Raw genomic sequence first — 27,271 nt, forward strand, 5'->3', positions numbered from 1 at the left:
GCTCCTACTAGAAAAAAAATTGGATCCAAATATGGCAGTCACAAAGTTTGCTAATAAAAGTAAATATTATATTAATTAAGTCTCTCAATGCTTAAAGGCAAAGCGGTGTTAGCAAATACTGTACAGTACAGCTTAAAGAACAGTATTATCCACAATTCTAGACAAACTGTTATTCAACAAAACCTAAAAGCAGCTGTGGAAAACATCTTATGGGACAGCAAATTTTGCTACATGAAAAATTCTGGAGCTCTGACAGGCTTTTTTTCAAATTAATTTCTTAAACCAACCCCCTCATTCATGTCCTACACCGCAATTGCACAGATTAAAGGCTGTGGCCTTGTAAGCAGTATGCATCCAGACCAGCTAATCTTTAAAACTGGAGGGTCTCCCTCTTTCTGCTGCATTCATTCCTAAACTCCCTTTCAGCAGAAACTGTTGTGTTTCTGAATCCTTGAAGCAACCGACAAGATAAAGAGCCTAGTGTCATCCCTCACCTACTTCACTTCACAAGTTTATCTCTGCACTTGTCCATATAATTACCCCCTGCAGATTTCAACTTTAATTCAGATTTGAGTTACAGTTGCTGAACAGGCCTCGCAAAAAGACAAAGCCTCATTAGTAGCCCACAGAAGTGAGCCTTACTAGTTATAACCTTGATTTAGATACCAAACAAAGGGGAAAAAAAAGATGCTGAGACAATGTTCACATCCTTTCAACCACACCCTTGAAATTTTGGCAGTAAATTAGCCAAAGGATGGGCTTTACATCTCATCCATCTCTCTCAGTTGGGAGCAGCCATAACTACAAGTTTTTGCAGGGTGCGGCTGATGCTGGGAGATGGCTGAATACATATGACCAAAGGCTGCATGCCTCGCAAGTCAGAACAAAGCAGAGAAGTGCTAGGAATTCAGGATTTTCTTATGGCCAGAAGTTTCCTATAGGCTGGAGATAAACAGAAGTTCCATCTCCCACACAAAAAAGAATAGTGTTCAAACCTAGAGTGACACAGCACTAAGAAGAAACTCATAACTAATATTGCCAAAGCTTCCCAATTTAAGGATTCCCCAAAGCAATCTCAAAGAAAGGAAAGCGAAAGGAAAGCAAAAGAAAACCTGTGAGTCAACACATTTTTCAATCCAATTATATAGTAAATGCACTGGCAGGCAAGGCCTCAGTTCCAAAAAGGTGAGGAAGAAGAAGGATGGTGCAAAATGCTTTCATACATTTAAACATTCTTAGATACAAGAGAGCAGGCAATTTAAAAAACATTCCTTGTAAGCTGTAAGCTGTGTGGGATCAGCCCAGTTTTCTGCAGGCTTTGCTTCATCCTACAGCTCAGCTTTGCCTGTTTGGGCAGGACTGGCATTACCACTGCCTTCTCCGGCGTTGTTCTTGTCTGCTGGCTTGAAGGATAACGAAGCAGAGTTTGTGCAGTACCGTTTGCCAGTTGGGCGAGGTCCATCGTCAAAAATATGCCCCAGGTGAGCACCACACTGTAACAAAGTACAATACAGTATCACTGTGTGTCTGTGCAGCTTGATGGCATCACTATGGTGTTAAGCAATGACTAGCAGCCGCTTCCAAGGAAGCACATTGGTGCCTACATTGCCCTTTCAAGTGGGATTTACAACCTACATCTATTTGCAAGAGTGATCCAGGAAGATGATCTTCTGAGATACCATGGGTGCCTAAGGCTTCAAGCCCAAATTTCCTGAGTGTTTCCCATCGTGCCACTGTGTATGTTTGGTTGGGCCACTATTTCTGAGAAGCTGCCTGTCTCTGTAATGATCTCATGGCAGGAGCTCGGTTAAAAATAAGGTGGTGAGGGCAGCACTGCCCGTGTTTCACTTACTGCTCTAAGGATAGCTGTGTAAGAAAAGGCCAGCCTGAGCTCTGGGCTCTTCTAAACCTGCAGCCATCTGCTACACCCCTTGGTAAGAAAACACTAAACTCCATGGTGATCCCAGCAAGGACCTAAAGCAGTGAAGATATTCTTTGGAGTATGCCCTCACACTCTTTACACAACCTGGCACTCTTCTGAGCGTCAGGGTCCTTTCGGGTGCACCTCTGCTTCTCGCGCCTGGAGGGGATGGAGATCATCCACTAGTCATCTCATGCTAACTTCTGTAGTATATAGGAGATAGGGACAGGTGACTGAAAAAGACATGCAGTGAAGATAGGTAAAATATTTCTGAATGAATAGTCTTTAGTTGGGAGTAATTATAAATAGGAATGATGCTGAATTTGCTTTTTGTAAGGAATATGAAACTACAGAGGGTCTGTTGACACTTCTGTTCTTGTGCTGCTTTTGGCTGGGATAGAGTTAATTTTCTTCACAGTAGCTCATATGGGACTATGTTACGGATTTGTGCTGGAAACAGTGCTGATAACACAGGGATGTATTAGTTACTGCTGAGCAGCGCTTACACAGGGTCAAGGACTTTTCTGCTTCTCACCCCACCCCACCAGTGAGTAGGCTGGGGGTGCACAAGGAGCTGCAAGGGGACACAGCTGGGACTTTCGGAGTTATGGCATTTTGTCTTCCCAAGTAACCGTTATGCATGATGGAGCCCTGCTTTCCTGGAGATGGCTGAACACCTGCCTGGCCACGGGAAGTAGTGAGTTAATTCCTTGTTTTGCTTTGCTTCTGCGTGCAGCTTTTGCTTTACCTATTAACCTGCCTTTAACTCAACCCACGAGTTTTCTCACTTCTATTCTTCTGATTCTCTCCCCAGTTCCACTGCGGGAGAGTGAGTGAGCGGCTGTGTGGTGCTTGGCTGCCGGTTGGGGTTAAACCACAACAGCTCTGTATGAATCAGCCTCATATACTCACAGTAGTATTCAGGGTGAACCCTACTGCTCCTGTCTGATAAGAAAGGAAACAGTCCCTTGAGAAGGGTACAATATTTTGAAGAAGCTGATCCAGTTATCTTTATTCAAAAATTAGGATTACTATCACTGCACATTATGGATGACAACTTATCTGGATAATAAGAACTTCTTGTAATCAGTCACTTAAATTCCACAAGTTCATTTTTACAGCCTGCCATGCGAAATAAAAAAAATAAAACCTTGCACTAGAGAAATATTTATCTTGAACAGGAAAGTCATGCTGCTTTACCAAAGAGTCTTGGCCTTTCAAGTCAATAGCTGATCTCAGTGAGAGCCGGAATGATGTAACTGAGATCACAGAGCTGCTCGTGGGCTCGCAGTCAGACAGCAAAAATTTCAGACTGCAAATTATTCTTAACGTTTAATTAATTCATAGTATCCCAAATACATAGAAGCAATATTGATTATTCTGAGCTGTGAATGAGTTAGTGATGGCAAATCTCTACCCTGCAGTTAATGTGTTGCTAATGTTGTCCTGCTGTTATGGCCTTTAATTCACCAAAGCGGTAGAAAGGCTATCTAGAAGCAGGTAAAGTCTTGGCTTTGGGTTAAACTCTCTCAACAGACTGAAAGGCTGGGTGAGGCTCTTCACGCCAGCTAGGAAGGACAGAAACTCTTCTTTTTTAATGACAGCTGAAACAATAATCTTCACTGACTCCAGGAGCCGGGCACGGAGGCATGTGAAGCCTCAGTGCTTCCACCCGTCTCTCCCACCCACGCAGTCACATCTCAGGGCAGGCTCCCTGCTCCTGGAGAGTGTTGCTGGAACAACCATGGCATTCCAGCAAAGACCCTGATAACAAACAAGGGCACTTCCAGCCCGTGCTATCAGCAGGATGAGCTCCCAGAGTCAATGGGAAAGGCATGGATGACTTTGGGTTAAGCGGCAGCTGCTTGGCTTTGTAAGGAAGGAAACCAAAACATGGCACATAAGGAAAAAGCAAAGGAGAGTTGCATGGGAACTAAAGAAGTCAAAGCTTCAAGTCTTGTTCCTGAAAGATCATTGTCTTGCCATCCTTTCCTCCATTCTCCACTGCTTATTTAACTTCATATTCCTTTAGACTGAAGGCCTTTTTTAGGCAGTTTGGGCAGGAAACCTGAGCTGTTTCTCAGAGTGGGATCTCTCACAATGAGGACTTCTGATTATAAAGCTTTTCCATACCTTGGGGGGGACACGCTAAAAAAACTTAGGTGTCCCAGAGACAGTATTTTTCTAAATGCTCAGCATCCTAATTAAATCATCTCATCTCAACTAAGAATGCCTCAAAACCTCCTGGCTAGAAGTGTTAAACAAATCTTTTCCAGATTAACATTTAACCAAAGGTAAATCATTCCCTCTCCACTGGACAGAAACAGTACAAGAGAAACTATATAGAGAAATGGTCTGCAGGAGTAATACACTGACACACAGACTACAAAGACAATCTATCAAAAAGGTTTTCCTCACAAAACCTGAGAAGCTGTGTGAGAGTTCAAGGTAGTCTCATTACACCTTCTTGTGATAGCAGAATCACACCAGGATTGGATTACTGCAAAATTTGTTACCATTTGAGATTACCCCTCAACAAAAATTTATGTGGCGATTCTCTCTGTAGAGGACTCAATAACTCATCTGCCCTGAAAAGTAATTCAATCCTTTGTATCACAGAACCTGGCCCTCAGCTGAGAGTACAAAGGATGAATTGATTTTACTGTCCTCCCCACACATAATAGGTGGCAACCACTTTTCTAGGACATATATACATGTCTGTAAAGCCTCCCAAAAAGAAGCAATCATCTGTTGCGGCCTTACACATAAATATATTGGGCAGAATGCACTGGGATGGTGAAATGGTTAGAGTAAAGCATTTGAAGTATGTGTTTGGGAGCAGGAAAAGGGGGGTCACTGCTAACTGTCAGTATGCTTGGATCTCCCAAGCCTCCTGGTTCTAATATGCTGCTGGGAGGCACAGAAAGCAGCTTGCAGACAGCTGCTGTAGCCAAGCATTGATAGCTGAGCTATCAACGTGCAAACAGTACTTCTGTGACTACAGAATTTTATTGATTTGTACAGGTACAAATAACAGCTAGGGAGACCTCAGGGGAAGGGACTCACAAGCAGGAAAGAGAAAAAAAAAAGATATGCAACCAGTTTTACAGTATTCCTCAAATGCATTTGTAATTAACTTCTACCTGTCACTAAACATTGACCTTTTAAATACATCCAGGGTGATATGTTTCCAAAAAACTGTAAAAGTTATTTCTAGGATAACCCTATGGATGTCTCTGATTAGTATTACAGCAATTTTCCCCCAGTGTTTGCTTTCTATAATAAAGAACACTAAAAGACAGGTTTTTTTATTCTCTCAAACAGGTGGAAGGACTTTTAAAGAAAAATCAACTACTTTTTCATCTGTAAAAGATTAATAGGGTTTTGGGTGTGGGAGAGAGTATTTCCCTCCATTTCTACCAACGCCTGCCGTATCAATCCCACTGCCTTCCAAGCTGCAGTAAAACTGTGGCCTTTTTTTGCAGCTGCATGTGTGATTCACCTTCCTAGGGCTCCGAGGAGCAGAGGAAATGGTTTTGGTATGGATATACAATGCAGAGGTATTAACTGTGCTGAGCAGTGGCTGCAAAGATGCTCACCATTCCTCAAGCTATTTTCCTGCGTGACTTGATCATCAGTGGGGTTATTGCCCCAGGAAGTTAGAGTAGCTGGTAGGAAGTTGCCACTGGATTATATAGCAACCTTGGGTCGTATTTTTTTCTTAACGCTTTAAATTCAGGGTTTGGCTTTGCTTTAATTTTATGGCGTTTGCGTGTGACTGCTGCTAATACTGCTGGTCTCAGGTCTGCTAACACTATTTTGTTTGGCAACAGGTAAATGACATTCCCAGATTCCTTGGCCTGGCCACAGGCTGCCTTGAGCTTCTCTCAGGTGAAACCAGGAGCTCTGGCCATCTCTTGAAGGGTGTCCGTAGATACAGGCTCAGCAGGTTGGCAGTACACTGATTTTAGCACCATTCAGGCCTACTAAACAGAGCCGAAGAAAGCAGGTTGCATTTTTGATTATGACAGTAATCGCTGATGAAGCACAAGATTCTCAGTCTGCAGTCCCATTGCTACCTCGCTAGGGAATTTAGGGAAACGGATGTTCCCAAAAAGTATTAAATGGATCTTCTAAAGCATATCATCCATGTTAAAACTACAGAATTATGTAGTACACGTGACATACTAGCCGACACACTGACTTGGCCATTAACATGTTGGGCCAAACCCTCTACCCAGACTGAAGTTAATGGATTCTCCATAAAGACAATCTTGCCTCTTCTTGGTAAGCTTAACTCACTCTGAGCATTTATATATGAGGACTGACTGACTAGTAAGGATCCATATTGTCAGGGATGAAATCAGTTATCCCACCAGTGCTGCCTAGAAAGAGAACAGCAAATTCTCACAGCCCAAATGAAGCTACTGCTTCTCTCAGTGGACTTTGAGCGTGTGGAGCTAGAGGGCTGCAAGCTGCTGCATATGTCAGCCAAACGCCGATGTAGCAGCTTCTCCCTTTGCTAGGTAATGATTATGCTATTCACTTCACAGGGAGGAGGGCAGCACAAAGGATGAGAAAAAGTAGAACAAGACAGATAACGGAAAAATTTGGGCATGTTTTGAATGACTACTGACTTCATTATTACGGCAGATGGGATTGTTTGAGGCAGCCATTAGGGCTGCACTGGGAATGAGTGTTGGGAATGAGTTAGCATGGCTGCACAGTAATGCACAGTGATGGAATCAGCACAGAGACAGTCGCTCCACTGCTTTCAACTTCCCTCTCAACTGCTCATGTGTGGAGTCAGTCGGCCAGGCTCAGGTTCAGGAGCTCCTTTGAAGGGACCCTCTTCAGGAAGACAATTTTTGTAGACTCAGCACCGAGTCCAACCGTTTAGATCTGTTCTGTTAAATCTCACATGAGACAACAACGTGCATTCCAATGACCCCTTCATGCCTTCAGCTCCTTCCACTCAGCTGTTATACCTACGACCCATTGTGCTCTCTCACAATGATTACTATTAAATGGAACTGAAAGGTTTGCAAATCTTAGGGAAAGTACAGCACACTGTAATGGTTTTTGCAGCCTTTGAAATCAGAATGGTCTTTGTGTGCTATAAACTAACCTGACTGCAGGATATTTCAATCCGATGCATCCCGTAGGAGAAATCATCATTGAAAGTAATTGCATCAGGACTGATCACATCATAGAAGGAAGGCCAACCTGGAAAAAAGGAACAAGGCAATTAAGATAAGAGGGCGTCTTGGTGGCAGACGGCATTGTAAAAAGCAAGACAGAATCGCACTTAGAAAAATGTTTATCTCACTCCAGAGCCTGAAAATAACTGAAACGAAGCTTTTGGATCCTAAATCACTTTGGAAAATTTCCCCCAAAAATACAAAGTTGTTTACAGGCAAAGACTAAGCTGCCACTAGCTGCCCATCTTCCATCTGAACAGAGATTCCTGCACTCCACCACAGGCAGTGGTAGCAGTTTAGCTCAGGCAAAAAGGTGGTTGCTCAGGAAAGCCACATTCAGCCTCACCACCAGTTTAAAAACCCACAAATTCCACCCTGAAGACAAACAGCAAGACTTTATGGACCACAAGTGTTTTTGCTTTTACAGTGCAAAGGTACTTTTTAAAAGAGTTGGTAAGTTGCAATTTAGAGCCCCAACACCTACCTTAACCTTTGCCTTCACCAAAGCATGGCCACACAGAAGGATGTACTTGGGCCCTGACCCATCACACATTAGAGGCAGTGAGATGACTACCATTGTGTCTAATTTCAAATGAGTAATGATTGCTCCACATCAGCCATAGACAGGTGGAGTCGTAACTATGCCTATATTAGACACCAGTAGATGGTCTGCACGTGGTCTGCGTCCAGGACAAAACAATAGCACTCATTAACAGGTATTTTCAATGCAGCTGCTGGCTGAGCACTGAGCAGCATGACCTCACACCAGATGATGATGAGGTGCATACCTGATCCACAACTAATGGTCAGTTATCACCTAAATAATGACATTCCACTCTTTAACTATTCCATGCCAAGCCTCCCCCTCTCCACAACACAGGTGAAAACCAGTGCAGGTCTATTCAGTGTCCCAGTAGATATCCATTACACAGCTGTAACTTTTCAGCTGTCCCTCAAAAACTTGTAATCATATGCTCCATCTCCTGAAGCTGGGTTCCAACACAAGAATCTGGTAGGCTTTAAGTTCATGTCAACACCTACCAGTGCCCACCTGAAATCCCATCGGCTATCTGTCCTTCTCATTCAGCCTCCTGCCAAATATCATAACGTGCACAGGCAAAAATACACACATGCTCTCTGTGTATTACACATATGCCCATGTATACATAACTTCCTTGTTTCTTCTTCTAATATCTGTCAAGCATTTGCTACTGATGATATCATAAAATGACTTGCAATAAGCTATTAAGCAACACAGCAGCAGCTGTTAATCGCTGCATGCAGATGAATAAAGGATGCATACAGCTTCCCATTAGTCAAGTGAGTAAAATTTCCTATACAGTAAAAGGAAGTGTGGAAGCTATCAAGTTTTCTGAATGTGGGTTAAGAAAGTGTGTAAACTGGAAAAACCCCCATATGCCTTCAGTTGTATCTTAAAACATTATACTTAGAAGAACACTTATTAAGATGCAAGCATAACAGGCATATTTTTTTAAGAAAGAAATGCACAGAAACACATTTCTCTTCCTTTTAGGAACACCCATATAGTAGCGTTCTTAAGCTTTCAACCTGAAGGCATTGCAAGCCCCAAGTCCTAGGCTCCCAAGGTGCCAACTACCACCACAAGTGTTTCCATGCCAGAACTCACTGCAGAAGCAAGTAGAGTAATTTTTTTTTCTCCAAAAGGATTGCAAATGGAAGAGCTACAGACAGCAGACAGATTGAGGAGCAAGAACTCTGAATAGAGAAAATATCCCACAACACCGGAACTCAAAACAGTGCAGCAATGACAACCGTAAAAAAACAATTTATACATTCTTCCCCTCATGCAAAATATCTCTGCCAAACAAATACCTTCACAAACAGAAAAAGAATAAACATATGACAAGTTTTGCAAAAGGGGTTATCCTGTTGACAGAAAAATTTATGTCTCCTAATTGGTGGCTCCTTTCCAACACCATTCGTCATCTTCTTAGCTGGGCCTCTGTCTAATGAAAACTGAGGCATTACATAGAGCTGCTCAGAATATTTTTAATGAAGCCTTTTTTTTTTTTTAATTTAATAATTTTGCTAAACAGACATAACAGTTTGCCCTTGTGTGATGGCAAAGAAGTTCCAAAGAGGGAGCTGTTTGGAGCAACCAACTATCTGATCATGTGAAAGCCCCTGGAGGAGGAACACTTCAGTGCTGCAGAAATTCTCAAAGACAAGCCTGCCTCCTCCATAACAGCACTAAGGGGGAAGCTTCAAAGGCTGCTACACAGAGATTGAAGCAATCTGTGTCTTGCTAAGAAAATTATCTTGTGAGAAGGGTTTGGAGGAGACGTGTTTATGTCAGCTTTGACATTAAAGGAAGACCATCCATCCTCCTTTCTCCAGACTTTTCCTTTTGGTCTTCCCATTCACCACAGAAAAATTATTTGCTTTGGATGCACTCCATGCACTTTTGAAAAATGAAGTAATCTGAAACCTATATAAACAGGCAAGCTCCTCCTAAAGTAGCCTTTGTACCCAACTAGAGTGACTTCAGTTTAGGCTGTCAGTTCATGCTACACATGATAGATGTTCCAAAGGCTCCACCACTGCCACATGTGGTCCCCAAGACAGGGACTAGGAAACAGCCTGTGCCTCCACAGTGTAGACTTCTAATTCTCAGTCATGCCATCTCTTCTTGAGTGCCATGGCAGGCCAGGCACCAGCATTGCTGCCACAAACCAGTAACTCCAGGAGGGTTGGCTAAAAACTGAGCAAACCCTGGAAGGGTACAATGACACACACTGTCACTCTGCTGACCTTAAGAGGAAGACAAGTGAACTGCTCATTGAGTTGATGAGCCAAACTCACCAGGAAAATCAATCCCCCTCTGCTGTCTCATTTCCTCTCTCCTGAGCTGAAGCGGAAACCGCATTTGATAGTTTGCTAAGCCTTCTCTGGCCACTTTCTCTACTTCAAAAGCTGACAGGAACAACCTGTAGAAGCAGTCTGCTTGCCTGCACACCAGGCAACTCCCAATGATGTAGCAAGCCAGCCAGCCAGACCCCTGTGGACCGTTCATATGATCTTTCTGTCTTTGTAAACGGTGAATGACCCAGCAGTGGCCTCGACTTTGCAAAGCCCAGGCTACTTCTCCTGCTGTCTCACTGGCTGCTGTTCTTCCACTCCTGTCCTGAGCGCCTGCCTTCTTCTTGCAATAAGGCTGCAAAATGGCTGACTCGCTCTACATTTTAGACTGCTGTTATCTGTGCATTAAAGACTCAGCCTGCCTTTGAAGGCTATCTGGCTACTTGGAAAGGGCATGGTTCTGCCAGAATGAGGGGGAAGAAGCCCATGTTGGATCTCTTCTGCTGCTGGTGAACTGAGAGAGAGAAACAGTATAACTCTTAGCACTGCAGAGTCTGAGCGCTGGAGAAGACCCTTTGCAAACGCTGGTGCCAAGACTTAACCTTCCCTGGGCGATGGTTTTCTGTCAGGTCTAGCTCACCACACTTGATGGGCAGCAGGAGTGGGGCCGCTGTCTTTTGAAGGATGGTAAAACATAACAGCTAGGAAGGAATAGCTGCTGGAGGAAAGGGGCAAAGGGTAATTGCAGGAGACAAGATGGGGGTGGGGGGAGTCTCCCAGCTGAGTGAACAACTTCAAATGACATTTGCACATTTTTTGTGTGTGTGTGAACAGCAGCTAAGATTTGCGACTACATCTATCCTTGAATGTAAAGTTTAGTTTGAGGGAGAGTATGACACAGTAACAGTCAGCAATTTTTATCACATTATAGACGTTTAAAATGGGCTCATTCTTATTTTCACAATCACTTTGCATCACATTGGCAATATAAGGGCTTTAACTTAAGAGCCTGTTGTGTTTCTGCTCACTCTGACGACCCTTTACATGGGAGTCAGGCCGCTATGTCCTAAGGGCCAGCTTCTGGTACATTAATAAGACAGCCACAGAGATGAATAGTTTTTCAGATATATAGCAAGTATCCTTTCTTGGATCTAAAATACACTAAATGAAGCAATGAAACTTTCTTCTGTCAACTACTTAAGCGAAAACCATGTGTAAACTGAACATTACTGACAGATCTTTCCGCTCCATCCTGCATGAGTAATAGAAAGGATCATATGCTGCTGGGTGTCACACATACTGAGTCATGTCCCATTCCTCCTCATTCTGGGACATCCCCCAAATACTTTGTAAAAGCTGCACAGTATTTCTAAAATTCACCCCCTACCCCCCAAAAACAAATCTTTTGTTTTTCATAACGGTCCCTATTCTCACAAGGAGGAGACAGCAGTTCATGCCTCTTCATCAAGGGATGCTTTCTTGAGTAGAGATGGCCTGGTACTGCCCTGGGCAGCAACATGAAGGAAGGAAGCAACAGGGAGGAGGAGGAATGTTGGCTATGGGTGTCTATGCTGGATACTGCTTTTGCAGGCCTGGGCATAGAGTTTCAGATCATTCAAAAGAGGCATCTGCATTCCCACTTTCAGACCTCCTATTCTAGGTACCTGACTAAGTCTGTATTACTACCAAGCCACCTAAGACACCTAGGCAGACAGCTGGCACAAGGTGGGTATCGTGACAACACAGGCGGACAGCACATAGCAGTCCCAGAGAGCTGACAAACTGAAGAGTTTGTCCCCTTCTTGAACTGAGATGCCAAAGTAGTTGTAAAGCCTGAGTAAGGCAGCGACAGCTAACAGTGTGCCTACAGTCCAGCTCCCCTTGTGAATTCCTGGTAGAGAGATTAAACCCCAGCAGAAGTAGGTCATTTCTTTCACATTAACCCAGGAAGTTCTCAAACACTTCAGCTCTTGGGCTACTCCAGTACCCTTTCTTGGGGCAATGCTGACCTCATGCAAAAGAAGACATTTTGTTCCCCTAAACTTTTGGAAAGCAGTCCAGCTGTTAATTGATTGATCAGTTTTAGAAGCATCTCAAACCTCCCTCAAGTTTTGCAAGTTTGCACACATTTCGCTGTAGTTAGATCTCCAGCTTCCTAATAAATGGATGCAAGCACTTAGACATCCAACCATTAAAATATGGGTCTATAATTATTTGCAGGATCAAAACGGCAGGCTGCTTTTGAAAACCAGCCCTGCTAGGCTATTTATTCCCCTCTCCTAAACTAATATTCCTTTTGACATTTTTTTGAACAGCACAATTGCAATCCCAAAGGATCTAATGCTCTGACATTATTCCCATTTCATACACCTGCCGACTGGAGACCTCCACAGCTTTTCAATAACTGTGATGTCTGTAGTTATGTTTTTCATTTTAGATCCCAAAGAGATTAAGTTCACCCTGCATTTTATCTTTCTTTGCTGTAATTATTCCAAGCATTTACTTCAGTGAGTTATTTACAGATGGAGAAGAAGGGGGGAGATGGAAGATGTTAGAACTACCAAGTGGCACCAGATGGAAAAGAGGACCTTGACCCGAAAAATACCTTGTTTCTCTGATGTGCTGTATTTTTAGAATTCTGATTCCCTTTTAACCTAATGCGGATTAATGAAAACCCAAAGGCTTTTTAAGGTAGAGTCTCATAATTTATCTTCACTGAGAAGCTATGTCTGTGTAAAAACATAAAGCGTACAGGATTAAAAAAAAGGTAATAAAGCTTCTGCTTTGAAACTGCTGTAAAGCTGAAGGGCCTTCACTTTTTTCTTTCTCACAGGTTTATTGAAACAGAATCTGAAAGAGGCAGGCATCCACAGCTGTAACTTCTCACATGCAAGTCTAATGTGGAACTACAACGTGACATATTGCTAGTATGCAGAATGCCTGTGCAGATATAGGGCTTTTTCTTGCTAACATCCTGGCTTATTTTTCATAATATCTCCATGACGATGAATACACAATAAAGCCTTACTTACAAATATTTGACCATCAGGTAACGCTACTTTCAGTGGAGGTTTATCTAATTTACCCAAATGTAGCTAGAAACAGAATCAGGCACAGAAACATTCTTGTTCACCAGCAAATGACTTTACATTACATATGTATTCCACCGGAAAAACAGTCGGTCCTTTCCAGCACCATCCAGATATAAGAAGGACGACATGGTACTGTTTCTCAGCAGAACACGCAGAGCGTTGGAGTGGTAGCTAGATTAAGGGAGGGGAGACAAAGACCAAATGAAGCTTAATTTTGGAAGGAAAAGTAAAGAGAGGGCTTATCTCTAACATGCTACCTGTCTCTAACAGCAAAGTTGGGCTATCGCAGCAGGCAAATACCCCTCTGACAGAACAGTGTGGGAAGGGAATTTTACAAAGCAGTTGTGACTTCTAATAGCAGCTTTTATGAGACAATTGTCATCTGTTTCTTTCTTTATGTTTCTCACTTGGGAAATGAAAAAGTGAAAGCCATAAATAAAGGCGGTATTTGTTTGCTTCCACTATGGCACTCTGAGCATCAAAACAACTTAGTATGAAACAGCATATGCAATCCAGATTTATTTCTTTTTTAGTGGGAGGAGGTTATATTTGTTTAAAATGATTGTTAAGGGAGAACTGAAACTTCACATCTACAATTTCATTTCACATCTGATTTTTTCAGAACAAGAGCCTGATGTCTCTTGAGCAATGAAAACATGGGGCCTGCTCTCTTTAGCAATTAATAACCGTATCATAATAGGCTATTGCCCTAGCTGCTTCCTTAGTCCTTTGACTGGGCTCTAAAATACTGCTAAATACAAGCCGGCTGTTTTAGAGCTTTCCTCTATAACACTCCTGACATCTCCCATGTCTGGGCTGCTGCTAAAATCAACAGGTAGGCAGGAGCTGGGATCTTCTTCGAGTCTTCGTACAAAGATTGAGTTACTAATGGTTTTTTTCTTGGTTCAGGTTCAACAAAACTACTGAACCTAACTCACTTCCTCCCAAAGGATGGGTTTCTCCCCTCATCTGAACAGTGTCTCTTGTTACTTTAAATCATGGCTAATGTTTTTAAAAATATATCTTACACATAAGTCAGCTGTAGATCTTCAGCATCAAAGGAACCAAATGGAATCATGTGAAGCAGTGTAACCTTAAGCTATAATTTTAAAATGCCATCAAGAAATGTCTCAAATAGTTCTTAAAATTTACTGTTGACCTAGTAACCTCAGTCCAAAGCATTCAACTTTGAATACATGTTATTGTTTGCCTTCCAAAAACAGTACTAGCAATACAAATGTATATATTGCAGAATATCTTGCAGTCAGTATACCTATGAGTTGTCTATGCAATTGACTAAAATAACTGAAGCTTTCATATAGGATGAGGGAATCAGGATAGCAACAGAGCTGGCAGGCCTTACGATGGAAGTGATTTGACAAAATTGGAATCATAATGCAGTGTGTTCATAGAGAAAGTAAAAAAACCCAGCAAATGCAACCTTGTAATAATCAGCATCTGGCACTCAAATAAACAGCAGTCACAGATGAAGTACTTATTTGAAAAATTTGTCATGGGGTGTTTCAAGTAATGAATATCCACAATTTGTTTGTTGAAATATTTTCCTGTAGTACTGTTACGCACGCCCGGGAAATAAAGTTTGTAAAGAACAGGCAGAACTGACTTACATGCTAAAAATGAAACTACAGAGGTGGAATTCTGACAGAAAGATTTTTAACAACAACAAAAAAAAGCAGCCTGTACTGTCTTCCTTTTGCAGTTATATTCCTTCTACCGAGCCTCCTTCTACAGTGCCTCCAGCACTGAGTGCTCTAGCAGACAAGCACCCTCCTCATTACAGCTGGACAAACAGGCTCTCATTGCAGTTGTAAAGTTCTGAAACAAGGGAAAGAGTTATTACGCTGATTAAAACCAAAAAAAAAGACAAAGGCCCCCTTTCTTCTGTTTACTTTAGATATTGAATGAGATGTCTTGGTGAGGGAACTTGGTCACAAATAACTAAGAAGGGACATAATTTTCTTGGCCATCAAGGAAAGCTTTTGTCAGGATTTGGGCCAAGACTGGGGCAGTTAGCAGATGGCAATGTCTGCCCAAGGTTGACAGAATAGAGTACTGAACAGCAGGGTGAAGACAGAGCCACAAACCACCAGGTCTGTAAGAGCCATTTGGCCACAGGACGAGACTCTGCAGGAAGGTGGGGTATGGCTCCCTCTGATGCCACCATGAAGCTGTGGAGAGCAAACCCTCCTCTTTGCCTAATATTACAGCTTATCCACTAAGCTAGTCCTTAAAATAGATACATTTCCAGAACAGGATTTTCATCCCAGTGCAAGAACTTGTCATGAGCTACAGGCTCGTCAAGCACTACAAGGAACCTTGCCATGAAGGCCTCCTTCACCTTGGAAGTGCAGAAGCTGCACTGCAGCTTCGTGCAAAGTCTTCTGAGGTACTTCTGCCAACTTAGACCTGGTACCCCAGGCAGCTTTACATTGCCCTCTGCCTAAGACTTTGTCTCTACAACACATGGTTGAACAGTGCACCGTCTTGCACAAAAGGATGCAACAGCTATAGGCACTGCAGAAAATCCTGAAAGAAAAAGGAATGATTTGCGGGGTTAGACTGTTTGGAGTTAGTGTTGGTTTAGGGGGGAGGTTTAAATCTTTTTAACAACCTCTTATGCAAACAAAAGGAGGTACGTAATAATGCTGACTAGAAAATAAAGACCTTTCTTCACAGAAAAGCCTGACAAAAACAGTATACGTATGCACACACACTCCCACACACTCCTTTTCCTTTAAGTTTTCTGTGGAAAACTTCAGCTGTACTTTGAAAACTTCTGAAAGCTGAAACTATTGAAATGGAAAAGTTCATATTTCAGATTATAATGTTCACCTTCTCTTTTGCTTTCTGTTATGGTTTCTAAAGCAAAGAATGCCCTTTCTGCTAAAGCCTATATTTTCTTTCAAGAAAGATTTCAAAGGAAAACTCTTCACAGCCATACTATGTAGCCAGTGACACAGTCCAAGGAAAGAAACAGCAAACTGCTTAAAAACAAGCTCATGAAGAGCTATTCTCCTTTAATGATCGGCTGGGGGAAGCCCAGCTTGCCTCTGGAATTACCCAAAGAGCAGAGAAGCACTAACATGGATGCTGAGCACATCAGCTCAGCACAGGTCTCTTATTTGCTCCAGTGCCTGTGCTATTCCTTACATCACCATATCTTTGATTTCTTCTTTTTCTTCTGGATTAGCCTTCTATTCTATTTTCTACTTGAATAAATAATTTAAACAAAACAAATGTACCTTATGTAAACTGCTCAAGACACGGAAGTAATTTCCAACGTAAGCTAAGAGCATCTGCAATTAGGTACAGTACAAATGGTCACAGTGGAAGTAAATTATACTCACTGCATGTTTTTGCAGACAAATAACATTGGTTTATAAACACCCAACTCACTTCAGGGTTTTGTTTTCTTTTATGCTATTCTAGGTAAATAAATACGTAAAAAGAAGTAATTGTCTTGGAAGAGAAACCTGATGCAAGAGGATAAAGAATAGAACATTTAGAGAGAATTCGCAAAAAGAAACAAGCCAAAGTGCAGGAGAAAACTGCAGAAAGGCAAGATGCTAGGAGTGGGCATGCAGTCCTCTAAAGGATGCATTCAAGTATATCAGAGAAAACTCTCTGTACTCATGGGGATTTGTCTCCATTACACAGTGCTCTCCACAGCACTAGGCCAGCCGTAGCTGCAATTCACATCACCAGCTACGGACACTCTCTGGATACTCCCTTCTGGGCAATGAGGGGTGCTTCGTATTTGTGTTTCCCTGGGCTTTCTCCTCTGGGCCATGCAGGTGTCGCACAGCTCCAGCGGAGCAGATGTCGGGCACAGGCCATCGCACGGTGCCCATGCTCAGGATGCCCCGTCCAGCCTGGGTGCAGCAAGACCGCTGCCCCTGCAGCAAAACCCGCTGCCCTCGCAGCTGTCGGGCTGCTCGGGCTCTCTGAGCACGGAAAGCGGGTGTCCCCCAAATGTAAACCACAGCGGGCGGAGAGGGAGGAAGAGGAGAGAGGAAGGTCCCGCAGGCCATGGCGTTTGAGGGGGAGGAGGATGTGTAACACCCCGCCGCTCCCCCCCGCCCGCTGCCCCCGGAAGGGCTGTTTGCGCCGAGGGCCGGGAAGGGCGGCGGGGGAAGGGGCTGCGGCCCCCGGCCCGCCCCGGGGCTCCTCACCTCAGCGCCGGCTGCCGCCTCAAGGCGGGGGGAGCGCGGCAGGGCCCGGCGCCGCCGGCGGGAGACGCGGCAGCACATAGCCTTGTTCGTGTCTCCACCTGCCGATTTCATAAGCAAATATACTCGGGAAGAGTAACCTCACAAATAAATAGACGTGCCGGGGATTTTACAGCTGTGTTTCGGGGCATCAGCTAGGAGCTCAAGCCATGATCGGGGAGAGGAGAAATGACACTAAAGCCGGAACGGGTGACTACGTTTTTTCTGCTTTTTCACCCAGACTTTTGGAAAACAAGCACGGTGCCATTCTGCCCATATGTTTCCTCTTGTTCAAAGATGTTCAAAGGTACCGCTGAGCTCCAACAGCCAAGGGCGGCTAAGCGCCGTCATTTTGCCCAGAGAGGGAAATGAAGGCGGACGAAGCTCTTGTGTAAGCAGGCTAGTTGGCAACTACACTCCATACATTTCTGGAGCTCACATGTCAACAAGCATCACCTTCAATTCACTGAACCCTTCAAAGTAGCACACATGAGGGCTCCGGCCTAACCTGGCTCTCACCCTCCTCAGAAAGGACTAAAAGAAGATGGGATGGATACACAAAGGCATTTCTCATCAAGTGCTAAATGGCCCAATATACTCCTAACCTTAGCTCTCTGCCTTATAACAGGTGAGTGATGAAAACCTGATGGGACAGGCTTGCAGGCTGCACTCTGAGACACCGGGGTGCATTTTTGGAACTGGACAAAAATATTCTGAAGTGGACACCTGGAAGGGACATGGGCAGCAAGGAGAAATACCCTTGGAAAACCAATTGTTTAAAAAGATTAAGAAAAATGGCTGATTAACATTATAAGAGGTAAAGTGCTGGCACAGATCAGTTTTCCTGAAAAGCAGGAATCGGGCTCTGAGCTGGCTCCTCAGATGCTATTTGGAGACCTCAAAAGCAGTCATTTAAAAAGCAACTTCTTCAAGGAGTCCAGCTAAAACTACAAAGACAAAAAAATCCAGTCAGACACAGAAAATTCTTAGGGGAATACAAGAATTTTCTGAGTCAGAAGATAAAAATCCCTCTGAATACCTAACTAAACTAATCTAATGAAGTAGTCAGCAGGAAAGGAGTGTGATGAATCTGCATGTCAGGAAGGACAAATTTAAACAAACAGGAAATTGAACAACCTGAAGCTGTTTTCATTTTTACTCCCTGTGCCCTGCCCCTTTTTTTCTTTAAAGGTGCAAACCGAGTTGACAGCTGCAGAAGCTGCCGTGTGGGTCTGAGGGGACTATGTAATTTTGGATGAAGTCTCAATTTAAAAGAAACTAATTATCTGTCTTTCTTTCGCAAAGTTGGCAAGTCATTTATTTATGATTTATTATTTGCACTATTGTAGGTCCTAGAGGCCCCAGTGCAGTCAAGCCACTAATCATTGCAAAGGCATACAGGGAAAACCAGTCTTTGATGTAAAGTTTATCATCTAAAATTTAGCTTTCTCCCTGGCATGCAGAAATGAGGCTAAATGCTTCCTATTAAATATTTCACCCATGCTGGTAGTTAGAGGGTTATATATGATGTTATCCTATACAATAGAGGTAGACCTAGTCCAGTTTCCTATTTGGGCACGTGCTTAGCTTTTTACATGGAAAAGCTCTCAGAGAGGTTTCCAGAGAGATCCTCACATCCACAAAGGCCTTGACTTCAGGTACAGAGAATTTCAATACCACCTGTGTGAAATAATATTATACAGAATGCTACCTCCTCTACATTATGGAGCCATGTTTGTCTAGGCTTATAAAAGAAAGGTTTTATGTATGTGTAGCATTGCATCTTGGATGCCTTTTGTAAGGAGTGAGGAGCTTTCTCAGTTTATAACCCTTTTATTAGAAATTCTCTCATTTTGGAAATAAATTTTAGCAATTTGCACTTTGCAGAGATCATGTTAGACTTCTTAAAACTACAGAGATTGCACTATTCTCATAATGTTGCTTCCATACTAAAATTAAATTTGCATTAAAGCCCCTCTGTTACTTCAGGATTACTTCAGCTTGAAGGAAGTAAGTGTATAGAGAAGTCCAATTATTTTTTGTTTGTTTCAATGAGTTTTGGGATTTCAAATGTCTTCAGAATGGAAGAAAAAGGAAAATTCTCTTTAAACAAACTTTCCCCCAAAATTGGTCTTGGGTTAATTAAAATGGTTCATTGTACAAAAAAATCATTATATGAAAACCAAAATACTTTATTCTGATTTTCTTTTTTTTCTGTGTGTAGTATTGCATCTTGCATGCCTTTTTCATACTAAAAAACTTCAGATAAAAAGTCGTACTAAAATAATTTTGAGATGAAGAATGAAACCCCAAAAGACAAGCCACTGGCACAGTCTAATGTGCTGCGGTAGACAGTATGTTAAGCATAGACTGAACTGACTGCAAATTACTTTTATATAAATTTAGGACACTGCTTAGTTTCCTATCTGAACTGTGTGTCTGGATCCTTCTATTTGGGGTTGATTCTGGACTCCACTTAAAATACTAATTGTTTATATTAAACAGACAGGAGAATGTGTGATGTATTTTAACTGTCAAAAGTGTTGTGAACAGCAGCAGCTGGAAGAGGAATGTTTAATTCACTCCGTTACCCACAAGCCTTTTAGAATCCTGTATCAGCAGCTAAATCTTACTCTTGAAAGCAAGAAAAACAGGGTATGAAGGAGTAGCACTGCAAAGCTTCTTCTACAGGAAAAAAAAAAAAGACCGGGTATTCAAAAGCCACAGCATTGTCATTATTAGGTCAAAATAGAGCATCACTAAATCTACAACAGTATTGATGCATCTGTGAAAGCTGTGCACGTTTTTATGTGAAACAGCTCACATTTCGTGGCTCCTTTCTTGTCCTGGTTTGCTCACACTTAGCTGATGCCAGAGGTATGATGCAGGTAGTGATGGGAGATACCCCTTGAACCATTTGCTATATGATACCCCTAAAAAAAGGAATCTTGATACTATCAGTTACTGTAATACTCTTAAATCTTCTGGACAAGGGCTCAGCAGCTTGCATGGAGCTGTGATTAAGGATAAGTTTCCTCCTCTACACAGTTTATTCTCACAGGGCCTCTCAGGCACATGCTCAGGACACTTCCCCCATGATAACTGTTGCACCATAAGCTTGGGCTGGGACCAGTGGGGCCCAAAACAAGGGTAAGACTTGTTATGAGAGATTAATATTAATCTTACTTATGGAGATTAATAAAGGCCCTGCTAAGTTACAGGATCAAGTTGTTTTCAGCATTTATGAAAACTCACAATTTCAAAAGCAGAAAAAAAATCCAACCACAATGATACTATTTTGCCTATTTCCTTGAGGAAATCTTTTAAGTAAAACAGCAAATTAACTGCATGCAGACAAATGATCCTTCTAATGTCAAGGGGAGGGAGGGTCTGAAGCATTAAATAAAGAGATGCACGAGTTTTTGCAAACTGCTGAAGTGCAGGTTTTCCTTGGGAGGCCTGACTTCTGCCATGTGGTTTGGGGTCTTTTTTTTTTTTTTTAAAGCCACATTTACAGAACGGATTTGGCATGCTCAGGAGAGGAACACCACTTTTGTTCATCCCACCAGTCTTTTACTTGTCCAATTGCCACTGCTGTATTAGTAGGAAAAATAGACCTAACGAGGTGTAAAATAATGCTTTGCATTCAGAGACAGCACTGTACCTCCTTTCACTTTAACATTTACTTCAAAATTAAACTCTGCTGAAACCTTGCATAAATAGCCCCGAATGAGTTTGCAAGGTATTCCGTACTTACTGAAGCAAAGTCAATTCACACCTCATATATACAATTGCTTATTTGGTTGCTTAATGCCAAAACTTCTGCCAAGAGAGCCCTGGGATGAAGCAAATGGGGAGATAGAGGTAGGTCAGGCTTGACTGGAAGAAGAAGTGTTAAGAAAACAGAAGTTAGCCAGCAGAAACATAGTGCACACCAACTGACAGTAAGCAAGAATAGCTGGGTTGAAAAGTAGCTGCAGGTAGAGATTTTAATTAGATTTTAATTTGATTAAATGATTTCTACACACTGTGTGTCCAACTTCTCATTTTCAGCCTTTCCACTTTCTTTTTTCTTTTCATTAATTTTTCCTTACACTACAGGGAATCTTTATTTCTTTTCTTTTTCACTCAAAAAGACAGTGAACTGGGTGTCTGAGCTTCCTTTATTGCAGCGTGTGCTTGGGAGTGTGAAGTCAAAGAACCGTAGCCTTGATTGGACCAGATTCTGGAAGGAGCTGTACAGAGATTTTGTTTAGGTTTGAAAGTCGAGTTTGTGGTTCATTCTAAAAGGAAGTTTTACAGAGAGTTTCACCAGAGAGGGCAAAATACAAAATACTGATGAGGGCTCAGTAAGAAATCTTCCATAAAACCAGGTTTTTAAACACAAGAAACATGAAATGCTTACTTGCTGGAAGCAAATGTTTTCATAGGGATGTCTCTGCTTCACCAAGACCCACTCAACCCGAACAGCCAGTAACCTGCTGGTCAGGAAGGTCCCATGGGAGATACATGGAGGGCTTCTGTTCTAATCGACATCTAGTATTTTGTATGCAAAGTGGAGAAGTTTTAGCAAGGTAGACTTAGGGGAAGGTGTCGTAAGATGGCTAAAGCAATCCATCAGCTTCCTGCCCTTCTCCTGCCTCTGCTCTCAGTTGTCTTGGTCCTGCTGCTTCCTCACCATTCAACAGCTCTGGTGCTTATTATCCATTTGTGGGAGAAAGTTCAGTTCACTAAACAAGCAGAGGATTATACAGCTTTTTTCCTGGGCTAGTGAGCTGAATCAGTTAACTAAGAGGTTAAACAACCACTGGAGGCAATGCAAGGCAGAAGGTGAGAATACAGGACAAGGGGTGCAAAGATGACAGGAATACTGCTGTGATGACTTACTGTGATGCCCCTGATTGATGGAAACTCTACGGTTAGAATAGGGTAAACCTCTGAGCTCAGCATTGACACTACTTCTTTGCACTAATATCACAGAAACATGATTATAAGCTGACCACATGAACAACGGATTTGACTAAAAGGTTGCTTGAGGTCAGTGCCTTTATAATTCAAATAAGCCTGTAATCCCTCTGTTGCAAAGATCTTCACTGTCTCAGCATTACAAAAGGCAAAGCATGGGAATTCAGAACTTAAAATAAATTACCTGGTTTATTATCTGGACTCAATCTTTTCTCAGAGAGCAGGTAGCAGACAATGCACTTTCCAGGAAAAGGACTGAAACATACTGTACTTTTCATTCTCTAAGCATGCTGTGAGCACTTAAAAAACCAGATTTCTCAAGAAAAGCTACACCATTATGTCAGCTCCCAACCCCATCCTGGATATAACAAAATCCAACCTTTGACACCAAGCTACCCCAGTACTGCTCCAACTCTATTCAACAAACTCAGACCTTTTTTTAAATGCTGCATAACTCCCCACAAGTACAATGTCTGTTTACTTAAGTTCTGAGCAGGCAAAGCGGATTTAGCAGCATCGCAACAATGGAAGTTGCAGGGATGGGGAAGGACTGGAATGCCGGAGGTTGCTGGGTTTTCCCTCTCTACCCTTCACACGTTTATCAGATTGCAACCAGAGTAAGACACATTCTGGCTGCAGAGCGCTCTTAGCCTTAGCAGAAAAGGTTTGCTTTTGGTTGCCTAAAAGGGACTAAGCTCAAACCTCTACTGAAATTTAAAGAGCATCTAGTACCCTGAATGGTTTGCAGTCAGCCTAAAAATCTTTGTGCGCTCCCTGACTTCTTCCCAGCTCCCCAGGAAGCTAAGGCATACCCATGGTTTTAAATGCTGATGCTGTAATTGTATCACTCCAGGTGTTCTCAATAGGATTCCTTCCTATAAAACAACTAAAGAGGTAAAGTATGGTCCAAATCTCTGCAGGAAAAGAACGGAGCCAACAGCACAATCAGTTTCTGAAAAATGATTTGGTTCCCATGCCACAAGCAACAGTCCATAAAGCATCTCACAGAAAACCCAAACAAGCCTCGCAGCTTCTGGCTTTAGAGCAAGAACTAGAGGACCTGGGGACCTCCAAGCCACATTCCAACATGGACCTTAAAAATGAAGTTCCCTCCCTCCCAGGCAGCTTAATGACCTGCAGATTTTCAGTAGAGGCCATATCTGACATCAGTTTCAGAGCCCCACCTTCATCTACATTAAAATGGTTGCACATTTTGACATGAAACATGATGGTGTTTCACTGGCACAAGGCACCATCCCATTCATTTGGTGGATTTTGGGGGGTGGGGGGGAGGAGGGATTCTTACTCTGTTGTACTTAAAGCAGCCTCACTAGCAAAACTTTCAACGTTCAACCTCTATACCTCAGTATCCGGCACGGCCACCACTAGGTCTAAGATTTGTTTCACACTGTTACTCTAAGTAACGCATTTTTTAATCTACACCGTAAGAAATGTTAAGTCAAAAATACTTGCAAAACTATTGTTTTCTAGAAAGACCTGAAACAAAGTGATCATCCTTTGGGGAGTTGTGTGTGCAGTGACTGATCATCTCTATTGTTGGCATTCCTGGGCGTCACAGAGGGGTTCAGCAGCATTGTACCAGGGAAGCACCGAAAAGAAAGGCCGTCACAGCCGGCTGATTGTGCGATCTAGGAAACCAACCTGTGGGTGCCAGTAATTAAGTATCCAATTAAATGGGGCCTGAGTTTTGAGTTGATGGCAGGTTTGGGAATTTGTTTGTAGTTTCTTTCCATATAATAAAAATGCCTGAAACTGTAGTTTCTAGGGGTCTAGGAAACCTGCTGAAAATTTCTCAAACTTTGTAAAAAATTTTGACTGGAAAAATTGGGGAATTTGGACAAAATTCAAATAGCTCAACCGCTTTCCACTCTTTATTTTGAAAGCATATAGTTCAAGCCTTTGTTTGAAATGTTTCCTTTCCAATATCCATTTATGTTAAAAAAAAATCTGAGGGATATACACCCTGCCCCAGTTCAAAACATTGAAGAAAGCCAAAATCTTTTATTTCTGCTTGCCAACTTAAAGCAAACTTTCCTGGACACACAAGTGCCCAACCTTGTTTCCATATACAGGTTTTGTCCCCAAATAAAAAATTCCTGTTGTTCTCACAGTTCTAGCTGTGGCTACCTCAGCCCCCGGGACTAACTTTAGCCACCTCTATTTGAATATTTTACCTCTTCCTGCAGTAAGAATGTATAGCAAAGGCTATACACCCATCCAAATATGTAAATTGGATGAGCACAGCAAATAATAATTTTATTTGCAGCGTTGTACTAGCATATCTTTCTGCTATCCCTGTGTTTAACAATCTACTTTCCTATGCCCATCCCATGAGACTATTTTTCTTATTTTTTTTTTCTTCACTAATATTTATTAGGTCTTTTAAATGTTTGCATGGGCTTCAGTAAGTATCAGTTGTTCTCCTGAGGGTGTAGCATTTTTCACTCTTGCTTTGAATGTTTTTAAAGTACCCGCTATCACTGCTGTAACTCCCTAATTCCACATCGTTTGTTAGTTTTTAAAAAGACTTGCACAAATAAACCATAACATTGAACTAATGAGATACGGGTGGGAAGTGTCTGTAAATACAGCCTGAATTAAAGGTAGAATTTCTGCATAACTTAGATAATCTTATTCTTTACATTGCACTGAAGATGACACCAAATGCCCTTCATTTATTAATCTTTATGAATTTGAAGAACACCCTGCCTTATTCTTTCAGCTTCTTTACCAGATGACCTTTATGTTTTTAAATATGAAGTAACACACTCCTACCCAAATGCTAAAGCGGAACTGCAGGCTGCAATACATTTGATTACTTAGGCATTTTAATGTTCTCGTCCACCTCCATCTGTGCAAGGTTTAAACCTGGCACTGGCCAATACAGTTTATGAAAATTTAAAAAAAATATGCAGGAAGTATTGGCAGAGGAATGAAAGAAATATACTGTTACTGCTCATACAAATTATGAGAAACTCATTAAAGCTCAATCATTTGTGGGTAAGTAAAAACATTCTCAGAGGCAAAGTGCCAGTGGAAAGCTCATGAGTTTCAGCTTCTGAAGTCTCCCAGTAACGCCCTTCGCTGTGGGAAGGAGGGCAGAGCGGTGAGGGATGGACAGAGTCTCTGTATGGTCCACCCCTTTCTTGATCTGATGAAGGGTAATCAGATCACCGTAAGGCCAAGGGCATTTCGATGAAGGTCTGTGCCTTACTACCACCCAGACCCAGTCAGGTTGCCTTGCCATTCTGGGTGCCATACTAGCAGGCATCCTAAGCATGTGACAACATGGGTCTCGAACCTAGACTTGTGCATAGTCTTCACAGGAGGTGGGGAGGTGCTCAGGTACTCACTCCCTCCTCCACAGAAACAGGAGCCCAGGAGGGGGCATGCCCCAAGGGGGAGTCCCCCCAGTCTGTTACACATCCTGCCCAGGAGCACGTCCTTTGTGCACAGACCTTCCTTGTGTGAGAAAGCAAAGGGGAGCATGAAAACTTATGTTAATGTATCATTAAAGAAATTACTTTTACAGAGACTAGAGCAAGGGAGTTAGGATTACAGTTCAGCTATGTACATTTCTGTTTTTTTTAGGAGTGGGACTTACTTTTTATATGGTCTATACTGTGATGCTTTGAACCAAAGGAGTAAAAGCAGCTGCCGGCATAGGTTTCAACATCCTGCTGTTCTTAACAGTAAAATGCAGCCCTGTGTAATCATACTGCCCCAATGACACATATCCAGGTACGCCCGAGATATGCCATCGCTGTGGTGCAAGGGAAGAGTCTCAGACATGCAGACAGTAAAGAAAATAGAACAATTTAAAAAGAGAGCTCCTATAGTTCTCCTCTCCAGCAAAGCCAATTAACTGGATAAGTGGTGGCCAGCGTAACTTCAGTTTGCCACAGTCTAACGCTACTACTGACTTGTGACCTAAAGTCTAGCTCTGACAGTAATCTTTCAACCAGGGATTTCTTCCTATCCTTGAAAGCAGGGAGGAGTGAAATGTCAGTGAAATGCTATAGCTTCCCCTCTTGCCTTTTAAACTTGTTTCCAGAGCCCTAATACCCTCAACACAGTATTTTATGCAGCAGATTTTTTATTCGCCAGCACATTTTTTCCACCACTTCAACCTAAGTATGTCTTAATCAGCTTCCAGATATTCTGTTGGCACTGACAATTGACATTCCAAATCCCATCGCTCAGCAAATCCATATTCCTGGGACTTCATTTAAATTTTTTAAATACAGAGTGTGTGGCAGGGCAAAAAAAGCCACTGACTCAAGGGGAGATAATAGTATGGAAGTGAGTATATGAGCACTTTCAAACATCAGAAATCTTATGGGTAAACACTTTTTAAATGAGAATATAAACAGAGGGATTCTGTTCTTATGACCTCCTTGAAAAAAGGTAGAAACAGAATGCTTCTGTTTCTAAATGTTAATGTTTTAAAAACACATCTTTCAGTTTTTGCATCTGCATTTACTGTGTCAGGTGTCTTAACTTCGTTAGAATGGTTATCACACACTAAAAGGCTTTGACTTTCTAAAAGCTCAATAATAGCGACGTAAAATCAGCAAAATCTCTCCCTGCTAAGCTTTTGGAAAATTTCACATCCTTTCTGAAACATGCCAAAGAGCAGATTAATCTTTGGGCCCTGCCTGAAGCTAAATTTAATACATTTACAACATTCTTCATTCATTCTCATTACCCATAGCCCATCTCTCTTTCAGTTATGTATTTCTCTTCCTGCCCATGAATGGATGAGCAGTGGTGAATGATCTATTTACAAAACACATTTTGTCAGCTTTTTCATATCTGACATTTCTTACTCATAATTCAAAGAAAGATTAAAATTGCTGCAGTTCTCTGGGGTAATGGTAACCGGAGATACATAAGCAGATTGGATTTTTAAAAGAAAGGTGCATAAAGAAAAGGGAAATAAAAAAGCATACAAGGAGAAACAGAACTAAAATAATTGCAGGTTAACTCATCCTTCCCATA

General features: G+C 42.2%; 1 protein-coding gene across 1 annotated transcript in view; it reads right to left on the reverse strand.

Annotated features, from left to right (window-relative positions):
• Positions 1 to 200: 200 nt before the first annotated feature.
• Positions 201 to 27,271, reverse strand: part of MSRB3 (methionine sulfoxide reductase B3) — an 83,800-nt gene continuing 56,729 nt past the window's right edge. The window contains 2 exon segments of the mRNA XM_075080890.1: positions 201 to 1,493; positions 7,050 to 7,147. Coding sequence (XP_074936991.1) covers positions 1,329 to 1,493; positions 7,050 to 7,147 — 263 coding nt within the window. The 3' untranslated portion in view covers positions 201 to 1,328.

Source organism: Phalacrocorax aristotelis, chromosome 1, assembly GCF_949628215.1.
Source record: "Phalacrocorax aristotelis chromosome 1, bGulAri2.1, whole genome shotgun sequence".
NCBI lineage: Eukaryota > Metazoa > Chordata > Aves > Suliformes > Phalacrocoracidae > Phalacrocorax > Phalacrocorax aristotelis.